At 43.4% G+C, this 13092-nt stretch overlaps 1 protein-coding gene and 1 non-coding gene across 4 annotated transcripts in view; both read left to right on the top strand.

Moving 5' to 3' along the window:
- Positions 1 to 479: 479 nt before the first annotated feature.
- On the top strand, positions 480 to 566 carry trnay-gua (transfer RNA tyrosine (anticodon GUA)). Its single transcript is given in 2 exon segments — positions 480 to 516; positions 531 to 566. It is a non-coding gene; the product is annotated as a tRNA-Tyr (tRNA).
- Positions 567 to 3039: 2473 nt separating this feature from the next.
- anks1b (ankyrin repeat and sterile alpha motif domain containing 1B) overlaps positions 3040 to 13092 on the top strand; it is a 175281-nt gene continuing 165228 nt past the window's right edge. For all 3 annotated transcript variants that reach the window (XM_068306593.1, XM_068306592.1, XM_068306591.1), the window contains exon 1: positions 3040 to 3676. In XM_068306593.1, the coding sequence (XP_068162694.1) occupies positions 3546 to 3676 (131 nt within the window). In that variant the 5' untranslated portion in view covers positions 3040 to 3545. The remainder of the gene's footprint in view (positions 3677 to 13092) is intronic.

Here is a 13092-nt window from a genome sequence, read left to right as displayed (position 1 = left end):
AGCGATGCAGGACAGCGTTTGGACTTGAACATAAATGGACATGACATTTTACGGCTGGTGTAGCGCAGTGAATCATAGAAGGGCATTGAGTGTGAGGGTGAGAGAGAGAATCTGCTGCTGCTGACATGAACCCTGTTTACACGCCGTGACTTAATGTTTCTCGGATGATGAGTGTGTTGCAGCGCAGGTCCGTTTATGCAGGCAAAAGCATTCGTTGATGTGCTCTGTGCGCCTCCGCCATCTGCAGCTGGAAGATATAAAATCTGATACAACCTGATGCATCAGGCTGGGTCCCTCCAGCCGGGGCCATGCTCGAAATAAAGCCCCGGGGGACCCCGAGTCCCTCCACATAAGTCACAACGTTTATGAAATCTGCTGAAGAAGGCCAACGACTCTTGCTAAGACCGACATCAATGCCGTAACAAGTCTTTAGATATGTAGTCTATATAAATGAAAGAAAATCTATTTTGAAATTACACCCTTCGATAGCTCAGTTGGTAGAGCGGAGGACTGTAGCGGCTCCATCAGACATCCTTAGGTCGCTGGTTCAAATCCGGCTCGAAGGATATTTTTTAACCATTACTCTGATGTGTTGTATCCATTTAATAAATTAGAGTAAATACGTTTCAACACGACAGAAGGTAAACTACTGACTAATTCTTTAAAACTAATTAACAAGTCAGCTCATCAATCTGATGTTTGTGTCGCTCTATTCATAAACCCTCTGGTGTCTAGTTTGATTGATCCAAACATTAACTTTATTAAATATTAATAGTCTTATGATGACTGGATTATCATGGTGACGTTTCATAACGCTTCTATTTTCTGAAATAACAGTAAATGCCTGATGGTGAACAGCAATACACAAACATTTCCCCCTCCCACTGATTCACTGACTGACATAAGCCATGAAATATTTTATTTTCAAACCTTGCTTCAATCAGACGTTAAAATGATGAATAAGGAAATAATAAACACATGTGTCAAAAATTACAATATTAGTTGGCTGTGACTTAAGAATCATGTCCACGGCTGAACGTTCACCTGTAGGTGAGCAGCGAGCAGGTGAGGCAGGTCGCGGCATGCACCGGCGACGAAGAGGAGGGGGCGTTTCCTCCTGCCAGACTGTCAGTGAACGCATCAGAGTACATTACAAAAATAAAAGCATCTTCTATATTCATTCTCCATTCATACAAAGCCCGTTGTGAAACGACAGACAAGCTATTTTCGGGTCTCACCTGTTTCTATTCAGCTGCAGCGGGGACGATTGTGAGGGGACTACGCCGGCGTGGAAGGTTACTGCGCATGCGTGCGTTTAATAGAATAAGTGAATGGATTGAAGGTGGTAACAACTGGCGCAGCTGGTGGGTTTGTGTGTTACTTTTTAAAGAGACCAACAAAGGCATTGCCTCTTGTTACTGCTGTGGCATCTTCTTCCACACCCTGCGAGTCAAGCCAGGCAGAATAACACGGAAATAGTGGATTTCAAAATAAGAGTATGCTCTCGAGGAGTTTTAAAAAGCAGCAGCGTGTTCAAATGTTAATATGCCAGCCCACTTTGCATGACAGTTCATATTTTGTCAAAATTTTAATGACTGGCTTGATTAAAACAGTAAAAAAAAAGCACCATTCTTTGGTGACAAAACTGAAATATAGAAGATTTTCCACAGTTACTACTTTGTCTACTCCTCCTCATGGACTGGAACTGCTTCTGGATGATATCACCCTGTTAACTGGCTGTCTATCCTTCAGATTGACGCAGCTGGAGATGCTGGTGAGTCTGAGGATGCTCATGCTGCATAAGGGTCACCTTTTTTGTATGAAAATAGATCATCTGTTTCAAATGTCCTCTATCAAAGACCTCATACTTTTATGTATTTTTCAAACCATGGATGTTGTCTCCGCAGAGGATACGTTTACCGGTCCTTAGGCCCGTCCTGTCTCAGTCATTTCACACTTATTTGTTGTGTATAGACAGATATTTTTTTTAAATTAAAAAAAAAGAAGCCAATCCCCTTTGAAGTTTAAGCTACTGTATTTGGAATGTGAAAGTGAACACTGCTGTAGATGCACTATTGTGGAATGGTGAGCGCTTACAACCTTTTCACTTTTTTCCTGCCGAGTTTTATGCAACTTCAATTGCCCCTTGGGGATAAAGAAAGTTTTTGAATTGAATTGAGTTGAAGTTTCACCACCAACATATGCTATTGGTGCAATTGGAATCATGCTGTTTGTTACTATTCAAGATTAAGTATTCTATGATTTACAGAAGCATTTATTTTTCAGACAACTTTTACATTTTATTTCTTACATTTGAGAACAAACTGTCCGTTCCTCAGGACCAACTCTCCATCTAACCTTTGGATTTCATTGTACCATCTGTATGATGACAAATAAATCTTCTTATTCTTAATCTTTAATCTTAATTTTTACAACAGGCTCTAAACTTTAGTAGAATGTTTTTTACTTCCTGCTTCAAAGCGGTGATGTTTTGTAATTGTCAGTGTTTTGTATGTTCGTCCGTTAGTTAGTCCACCACATATCTTCGTAACCACTGCAGATAGAAAGTTCAAACAAAAAGCACAATACTCAGGCGGCAAAGGGGATGAAATGAAATAATGACCTTGACCTTGAGAAAATTAGGTCAAGGTGAAATTTTAACTTTTGTACACTCAGGAACCGGATAAGATAGAAAGACGAGAGAGAAGGCCAGTGTGAGTAAGACCGTAGATCAAAGCTGCTTTGATATATGAAAGTAGGTCAGAGTACTATCTTTGAACTTTGACCTATGCAAGTAGGTCAGGGTAAAATTTTGAATTCAAGGGTGTCACAGGATATTGCAGTATGCAACTGCATTGGTTTTTGTTTTACTTTGCGACATTACTCTTCATATTAATTTCAACCTAAATGAACTGAGAAAAGATCACCCTACAAACGCGTGTGGATACTTTATTTTGAAAAACCTTAACAGGAAGTGTGTGCTTTCATCCCAGGTACCTTGACGTGTGTGTCTCCTGCTCCTCCGCCGACAGACACCGGCCAGTGCGGTAGGTTCGGGGCAGAGGTGTGAAGGTTCTGCGGGGCAGGGGGTGATCCTAGCGCGGCTCTTTGGACCTGAGCGGGGGTTCTGACGTCACAAACGGAGTTTGTAGGTTTCTCTTTTCAAACCAGCTTTACTCTTTACTTCACGCCGCTTGTGTGCACCGACATTACGAGCCGTGCGTGTCGGCAGCCTGACACGAGAGGGAGATAACGGAACCGTGCGTGTGAATGGACTGAAGGCACCGGGGGGAGGAAGAGGAGGAAGAGGTGGAGGAGGAGGGGGGGGGAGCAACCCTGTTCTGCAGCATCAATAGCACCCGGATCGCGGTGCAGCAGCAGCAGCAGCAGCAGCAGCAGCAGCAGCAGCATGCAGTGAGAGGAATCCCTTCGGATGCTTTCCCACACCAAGCAGTGAGGGACAGGGGTTGGAGGGGGGGAGGAGGAGGATATATGGGAGATCTGTTGGATTTTCATCCCTCTGTCGTTGTAAACTTGTGTCCGGGATGGGGAAGGAGCAGGAGCTGCTGGAAGCTGCCCGGACTGGGAATGTGGCTCTGGTGGAGAAACTGTTGAGTGGGAAGAAGGGGATACTGGGATCGAGCTCCGGTTCCATTCCTCTGCCCAACCTACTGAGGTAAGAAGCATCTCATGCTCGTTGATCTCTGTCGTCAGGGGACCCCCCCCCCACCCCTCCTCCTCCTCGGGTGCTGTAGGGGGGTTCCTGGGGTGGTTCCCCATTGCTGCAAAAATTAGGTATAATTTCACTGGATCACAGGTCAGTGCACTAGAAATGAGCCGAGGAGCTGGGGTTAGTTTCACTCCCAGCTGCAGCATACATGAAGTAGGTAAAACCAGGTTTTTGGAGGTTTTGCAAACATGCTGCATCACAAAAGGTTGAGAAATAAAGGAAGCCTGTCATGCAAAGTCCAGAGAGCAGAGCGTGTGCTCACTTGAAGATAGATGACAGCTGCAGGCTCCATGCCAAATACACATAATGCACATACTGAATCTCTGTCAGAATATATCAATATATGACTACGGGTTTGTGTTTCCCCGTCCTCCCAGGATGCTCTCTGTGCACAAACACAATGAACCGTACCTGCAGCTTCCCCTCTGACAGCTGTCAAAATGTTGATCTCTTGAACAGGAGGCATTTTTAATGACGCTACTTTGACCCAAAGTGTCTTCACGCTTTATTCCACGTTAGAATTCACTTGCAAAGAAGTCAGAAAAACCCCACCATATGCTCCAGTCTTCATGTATACGTAGTCGCTCTTGGTATTTCGTGTGTTGATGGGAATATTTTCAGATTGATCCGATTTTGTGGCGTGGACGTGATCCTGGAGAGGCCTGTCGTACAGAGCAGCTCTACAATCATGTGTCTCTTTGCAAAACACAATCAACCAACAGCCATTTGCTGAAGAGGCTCCTTTGTTTCTTGTTTATGTTGTCAGGCAAACAGGCGGCACGTTATTTGATTACTTCCACCTCTTCACCTTGGACCTGTGACCTCTGGCAGTGCTAACACGGAAAAATCAAGTTTTGTTTTCGGGGCAGCGTTTTCAGCTTCCTCTCACCTCCAAAAACATGCACTTCAGGCAAATTGATTGTTCCAAATTGCTATAAAGTGTGACTGTGTGTATGAGTGGTTGTTTGTTTTTTGTGTGGCTCAGCGGTGCACCAGTGTTGTGCCTCCGTTTCTGCCCGCAAGTCTGCTGGGATCGGCTCCAGCAACCCCCGTGACCCACGAAAGCAAAAGTTACAAAAAGAGGATAAGATGATAAATAAATAAAAGTTTGTTTTCCTATTAGTTTTATCCAACATCAGAATTTGATGGTTTCTAAAAGGTTGTCGTGTTACATCACCCTCATAAATCTTCTAGTCAGAGATGAATACCTCTGACAGTTGTTTTTCTAACCTGAGGACACCCCCCCCCCCGCCCAAGTTGTTGCACGGGAGAATCAACAACTTATTTGAAGCTCTCTTCATTTTTCCAAAGCCAAAACCTCAAAGGCTTCAATCCGGCTGCGAGAACAACTGCTGTGGTTATTATTGTCTCCCTCCGCCCCGCCCCTCCAGCCTCGCCCTCTTCCTGCCGAGGCCGAGGTTGAGTCAGGTGATCGCCAGTTCAAAGGTTGGGGGCGTACTGAAGGAGCAGGGGTCCTGCCTCGGGCCCTTGACTCCAGTGTGGGCGGAGGTGACGTGGAGGGGGGGGGGCGTTGCCAACGTCCTGCACACAATGCCGAGGCTTCATAAACTGGATGCTGGGGGGATTCACACGGGGTCTTAAACACCACAAGTTGGATTGAATCAGGGTAAAGACGGATTTAAGGGTTTAATTCTGCCTCAATTCCGGAGCGGAGTCTGAGCTGATCAGAGGCTTCACCAAACAGGAAGTGACAGGGATGTTTTGATCATTATTGCACTCACATATATGTAAAAGTACAATGCTACTGCTAGAAATGTATTGACACCTAAAGGATTGTCCATTAATCACGTATAAACGTCTGTAGTCCCACCGGTGGACGAGCGATGAATGAAGACCCTTCTCTTTGCCGCCAATGTTTATGCATCCTGGTGAAAACACTCTTTTTTTACAGTGTATTTTACAGTGCTTGACAAATTATTTACTGAATTTATTGAAAATACTGGAATAATCCAAAACCCAATGAAGAGTAGTTGTGGTCAGATAAAGGCGATGTGGGCAGAAAAACCAGGTTCCCACTTAATTTTACTGTCTTTGAGCTTCGTTTGCTACTCGACTTTTATTGAGTCGAGACTCTTGACTCTCGAGGAGACATCTGTAAAGTAATCTCCGCACATCTGTTTGTGTGTGTTCAAACATCCTAAAGGGGAAGTATTTGAGGTCACAGTCGAGCCGTGTGTACAGGCTAATGGTAGCGATCGCCGGGAATCAATGCATACTTCCCTGTCTGAAGGCCTCCGAGCTTTTCGCAGCATTCCTAAGTCATGAGGTTTGTCTTATTTCACTGAAGGAGTTGCGTCAAACTGCCAAGTGGGAAATGAGCACACATACTGTACACACACACACACACACACACACACACACACACACACACACACACACACACACACACACACACACACACACACACACACACACACACACACACACACACACAGACACACACACACACACAAGCATAAGTACGGTATGCAGGGAAGCCGATCATCTGGTAGTAATGCTTTGGGGTGAATAGTAGAGAACACACATACACACACACACACACACACACACACACACACACACACACACACACACACACACACACACACACACACGTACATTTGGAAATCAATACTGGATGATCTCATTGAGTGGAGTTGTATTCTGTTGTAGATGACCTGCGCTGAACATGATGACTGTGCGTTCAAAGGTTTCTGTGCTGGGAAGTTCTCAGACACGTTGTCATCAGTACGTGTTGCTCATTTGTGGAAAATATTTCTCATGCACAAAAGACTCGTACTAATGTGTTTTAACAGTATTGCGGTGATAAATCTATCAAATGCATCTTTAAGCATCTTTATTGTGTGTTTCGCCTCTTTTTTGGCATTTCCTCCAAAGCCCAATGCTCCTTTGTAAGTAACCAAACCTTGACATCATGATTATGAACCAAACCTTATGTGTCCACGTTCAGTTCTTCATCCGGATCTAATCTGAAATTCAACGGTTCTCCCTTTTTTGCACATGCAACCGCACTTCTGCCAAGTTTCATGCAAATCTATCAAGTAGTATAACTCACAAAAAAAAACGCTCAGTAAGGGAATAAAATTTCATAATGGAATTCCTTCTTGCTTGCGGCACGCACTGTCTGAATCCATCAAGTGCTCCTTTTTGTAATCTTGTTGAAGGATTAACAAACAAAACAACAAAAAGACACCTGTTTAAACGCAACTTCCTTAAAAGTACGGGCAAGTACAGACAAGTGTTTAAAGCACAGGCAAGTGTTTAAAGACCATAATGCATTGCATTATGTGGTGTTTGGAGTAATTCATTTGTGTCTCTTAGCCTTCTTTAATCTAGAGGAGTTGTAAAGTTAACAATCACGCTGTAATCACATATAAACCTGGTGGACTGGAGTCCATCTCTCTTCCTGCTGCTCCTGCTACCACCTTATCTCTGACACCATATTATTGCAATAAAGTTAGGCATGATCCCTGAGGATCTGAAAAGTGCAAAATAATCCCAAACTGAACAGGAAGAGCTTAAGGAAAGGTCAGTGCAGGAAAATATTACTTGATAAAATATCTCCTGTGACACATAAAGAGACCTGCCACTGTTCTTCACAGGGCGGTAGCCTCAAAACGAGACTATTAGAAATAGTAGAAATTAGTATAATTAATATACTGTATATATATATATATATATATATATATATATATATATATATATATATATATGTCTACAGATTTGACAGGATTTTTGCGTTATTAATGATGACCATCTTCGATCACTCACGTCATTCCTTAGGAAATGAGGATCAACTCTTGTGCTGTGTGTGGCAACATCCTGACTGATGAGGTGATGGACAGTGGAAGCTGATACTCGAGCAGAATGAGTCACGATGTAGCCGACAGCGACTGATCCTCCCTCGCTCTCACACACTCTCAGTAATGTGGAGGGGGAAGCCCTGTCGGTGTCCCCTGATGTTTATTTTCTGATGTCTTCCCCTGCTTGTGTTGGCCTCTTTAAGCAGCGCTTTGTCTTTGTAGTTCACAGCATGGGATGGCTGTGTGTGTGTGTGTGTGTGTGTGTGTGTGTGTGTGTCTGTGTCTGTGTGTGTGTGTGGTGGAGTAATTATTTTCATTGTCGTCAAATAAGGATGAATAGAAGAAGTATAAAAAAACCCACCGGCAAAGCCATTTTTCTCGATAAATTTTTTTTGTTTTTGGAGAGCAAAGCCAAATTCAACAGCCGTCTTTGCGCGTCCGGGTGTGTGTGTGTGTGTGTGTGTGTGTGTGTGTTGTGTGTGTGTGTGTGTCTGTGTGTTTGAGACAACCGCTGTCCATATACAACAACTGCTCGTGTTCACAGAGGAGCCCTGGGAGCGAGAGCAGATACTAGAGCTCCATGTGGTGCAGGACATCTGAACTGGGTCAAAGGTTAACCGTGGAGAATTCAAGTCACACACACACACGCACGCACGCATGCACGCACACACACACACACACACACACACACACACACACACACACACACACACACACACACACACAGAATGCGTGGTTGATATGAATGTGTCCAGAATGCGTTTTTAAAGCAGAAATTCCACCATTCCTCTTCTTCTAGCATCTGAAATGGGACAATTTGATGTTTTTTTTGTCATTCATGATCGTAAACTACATTTCTTTGAGGTTTGGAGAACATTCATATTGTCTATTATGACGTTGAATGTCTCAGATTTCATGATGTGGCTTTTAGGATCTCATAGCTGACCCCTAGTTTAAGTAAGGTTTACATGACATCAGCTCAGAAAAGACCTCAAAATGAACTGAAAGGCACCAAAATTACTACAACACGGTGTTTGAACTACAAATGATATTTTCTTTGATTTAAATTCACGTGGATTTTGCAGCTTTTTCTACGGATTAATTATCAAGCAGCTGGAGTCCAGAGAATATTTGGTTATCCTGTTTGACAGCACTGGTGGATTGGGTTTGTCTGGAGCCACACTGAGTGAGAGGGGATGAGGTTTGTGTGTGTGTGTGTGTGTGTGTGTGTGTGTGTGTGTGCGTGCGTGTGTGCGTGCGTGCGTGCGTGCGTGTGTGTGTGTGTGTGTGATCAAACTCAGAAGCTTCTTACATCTCCATTAGGGCCTGAGCCAAACTCTGCAGTAGCATCCTGCCAAGAAATTGAGACTTCCATACTCACAAAAGAAAGACACACAAACACACACACACACACACACACACACACACACACACACACACACACACACACACACACACACACACACACACACACACACACACACACACACACACACACACACACACACACACACACACACACACACACACACACACACACACACACACACACACACACGCTCTAAGCTTCTGTCACTCTTTGTTCGTCCCTCCAAATCTTCATTGTTGGTTTCAGATCTCCGTCTCTGTCCCTCCATCTGGTGCCCTGAATTCTCCTTCAATATATCTCTCTGGCTTCCTCTGCCATCACTCACTTCACTCCACAACCTCTCCTTCTCCCACTGCTCCTCTCCTCCTCAGCCTCTATACTGTTGCTCTATCATTCCCTCCTCTCCAAACCTTTGGAACACTGCCTCTCTCTCTCTCTCTCTCTCTCTCTCTCTCTCTCTCTCTCTCTCTCTCTCTCTCTCTCTCTCTCTCTCTCTCTCTCTATACTGCATCTGCTATCGCCATGTGAGAACATCTTTTACCCATCGTGCCTCTCGGTGCGATGTCGGTGTTGGCTGACGATGGCAAATGGAGAATTCGAGGAATCTGCACCTCTTCTCAGAACTGCTTTGCCCTATAACCTGCAACAACCTGAGATTTATTAGCACTGGGTGAGTCGCAGCAGGAGCAGGAGTGATGAATGGGTGAATAAAAATGTGAGTGAACTTTGACCCCTGAGTGGTGCAATATAATCCCAAAGATGGACCAGGAAATAAAGGAAATGACACATAACTGTTGGGTATTTTTTGAGCATTCATTACTGCCCTACATTAGCATTTACTTAGCTTTAGTCATCTGGTGACAGAGTGATGAAGTAGCATCTATGCTAAAACGCCTTTTTACAGCACAGAAACATAAATACGTAGCTGACAATATTATATAATGTTATAACCATTACAATGTGGACGCTGTGTTTTAAAACTCATATAATCTAAGATAGTGTTAATTTTAATCCCACTGTGGCACATCTTCCTTTTTCTAAACAATTCTGTAACGGAGCTCACCTCCACAAGAGCCTTGTACTCCGTATGTACCTCTTTTTACTCCCATTTAGATCACCATTGGGTGATACCTGACCTCCATCCTAAGGACCAAGAACACTACAAAGAAAGAATTTGAATGGTTGTGAAAACCGTATTTTCAGCTGTAAATTATACTTTCAGCCTAAACAGCATAAACAAGAACAAGGGAATAAAAAGAAATAGCATTCCTGGTGATTTCTCAGATCTGTCAGTTTAAACGTCTGTGCAATAAATCTTACCAGTAATAGCTGACTTTTGTACCGTTTGCAGCTAAAACAGTCCAGCGGGTCAAACGCTGCTGAGTCTGAATGAACATCTAGACTTGGCAGCGATGTTAAAACAAACGTGTAGTTGAAGTAAAGAAGTAGAGATGTGGAAATGCTTCAGTGAGTCTATCTGGCTGTGAGGAGCTAAAACAGTCCAAAACACACTAAGTTGGACCCAAATGGAAAACATAAAGTATGTCAGGTGGATCTGGAAAGACTTGGACAGTACTGACTTGAGAATCCCACTATAATTTACTGTGGAATATTTGTTTTAGATTACACTCATCCGGCCTGACTAAATGAGTAACTTTTTGTTTTTGAAGTATATGTGCTGTATATTTAAATGGTAGCTTTATCTGACACTAATACCAATCTATTTTAGCATTATATGATGGCAACAATCACGCACATGTTTCACATGGAGACATAGACGACTGGGTAATGTATGAATTCTTAATTTGAATTTGCATAAATTTAATAAAAACTCTAAGGGTACTGGAAACCACACACACACACACACACACACACACACACACACACACACACACACACACACACACACACACACACACACACACACACACACACACACACACACACACACACACACACACACACACACACACACACATAAGGGGGCCTGTAGGCATTCAGGGGGAGATAGAATGGCGGGCAGCCCCTTTGTGGAGCGCCCCAAATGAGCAACTTGTAAAGGGGGACGGTGCCTTGCTCAAGGGCGCTTCGGCAGTGCTCCGGAGGTGAGCTGACACCTCCCACTGTCAGCTCACACTCCGGGTGTTTTTTTTGGGCGGGAGCGGGAATCGAACCGCTGATCTTAGGAACGTTGGACGACCGACTCTAGCCACTGCCGCGCCCTGAACGTTTTCTTGATGTCTTGAATGTTTTCCATTTTTATTCTCAACTGATAAGACGCGTGGAATCGATTCACGCTGCGGTTTTTAAACACCTTCGGAAATACTCGCATCCTTTGTGGCTCGTTGCTCAAACGCGTAATGTCAGGCATAATTCAAACTGGTAATGTGCTAAATCCATTACCAGGAGAGTGTTGCTGGGAATTTCTTGTTAATTCAATTCTCACATGATTTTCCTCTGTTGGCTTCAGATTAAGTAGAACTCTCTCGCTTCCATTTTCTATTCCAGTTGTGTGTGTTTTTTTTTCTAAACCTGAAGAGGCAAATATATTCATTGTGAGTGGAGGAGACAGAGGGGCAACATGCAGGGAGAGGTGTGGCGTCCAGCCTGTCGCACTAATCTACAAGTCGCTGACCCCACATAACACTGCAAGTGTTTTGGAGACACACACACACATTCCTCCGGGTCCGTGCTCTCTGATAGATGGCGGTGGTTAATGAAGCGCTGCTTTTGAAGTAGATAAGAGAGAGAAGAGGGCTAAAAAATGCTTATGTCATTATGTGGTTGGGTCAAGAGCTGCGCTGAAGGCATTAGAGGGATTACTGATGAGGTGTTTCATGGGACTGAAATACATTTTGGTTGAATATTTTTGTGAAACATTTCCACATCCACAGAGGAACAAATGACAAATCTGTAAGTTTTACTGCAACAGACAGTTTATTTTTGTCTCCTGACGATTTAACATCTCTGAGCAGAATTGCTTGAAAACTTAGAGGACATCTTCAAAATGTGTTGTCTTTCTATTTTATCGCTTTAGTTTGCATTTCATTCACACAGCCTAGTTTCTTGTCTGGATTAGCTGAGATAATATTTTAACACCAAAAGCTTTACAAGAAAATTCCCTCAGTGTCAAAGTTACAGTGACAATCTGTGCTTGTTTACAGTCTCTGTGAACAAAATGTACACTTGTTGGATTAAGTTTTGACGAATTAGCAACGTTTTCGAACTTCAAATTCCCCGATAGGTTCTTATCCGTCTTAAAATCCTTGGCACCATGTGCTTTGATCCTGGAACCCAAACTTGAACCAGGCTCCTCGCTTTTAGAATGGGGTCAAGAAGGTCCAGAAAATACACACGTTAATTTAGAGCTTGTTACTGAAAGAATTTGATTTTAGTTTCGGATAATTGCTTCAACGTGAATTTGAATTAATGGCTCTTGCTCCTTCTTCACCTTATTACTCCTTTTTCACCCCTTTTAAGGCCCGAACTTTCACTTTTATCCACTTTTATCCCAGCTTGAGCTAAGGTGACATTTAATGACTAAGTCTTTGGGATCTCAATATTGACTCAATGTTGTAGAGACAAACTTCTTGTCTGGGTCATTTCTTCATTATTTGGTCCATCCCTTTCAAAAGTAAGGAAAATCTTAAAGCAGACAACAATGGATCATCAGTAAAGCTTTGGTGTTCAACACAAAGGAAGCAAGATGTCTGAAAATCACAGCCACTGTGGCCGAATTCAGAAAATCCCCAGTGAGCCAAGTCTTGTGACTTGGGTTTTACACAATTATCTGTTTCCAGATTGGGGAAATGCCTTTTCCTGCTTCAACATGTCAACAATGACAAGTCCATCAATCCCTCAACCCATCTGGTTGAAAACCTTAAGTGAAGAACGCAAACCATTATCACCGCATTTTTTGAGCCATTCTGGTTTGAGATGTTGAAATGGCGTCCACATACTTTTGTTCGTGCACGCTTTGACTTTCCCACCGTTTTTGCATTGTCTCCTTTTAACCAGCCGGTGCCGTGACAAACGATCGCAGGAACATTAAAGAGAGATGAATCATGAATACACAGCAGCACTATGCGCACACACACACACACACACACACACACACACACACACACACACACACACACACACACACACACACACACACACACACACAC

The sequence above is a fragment of the Antennarius striatus genome, chromosome 22 (genome assembly GCF_040054535.1).
Source record: "Antennarius striatus isolate MH-2024 chromosome 22, ASM4005453v1, whole genome shotgun sequence".
Taxonomy (NCBI): domain Eukaryota; kingdom Metazoa; phylum Chordata; class Actinopteri; order Lophiiformes; family Antennariidae; genus Antennarius; species Antennarius striatus.
The sequence above is the reverse complement of the archived record's forward strand: the minus strand, read 5'-3'. Positions and strand labels throughout refer to the sequence as shown.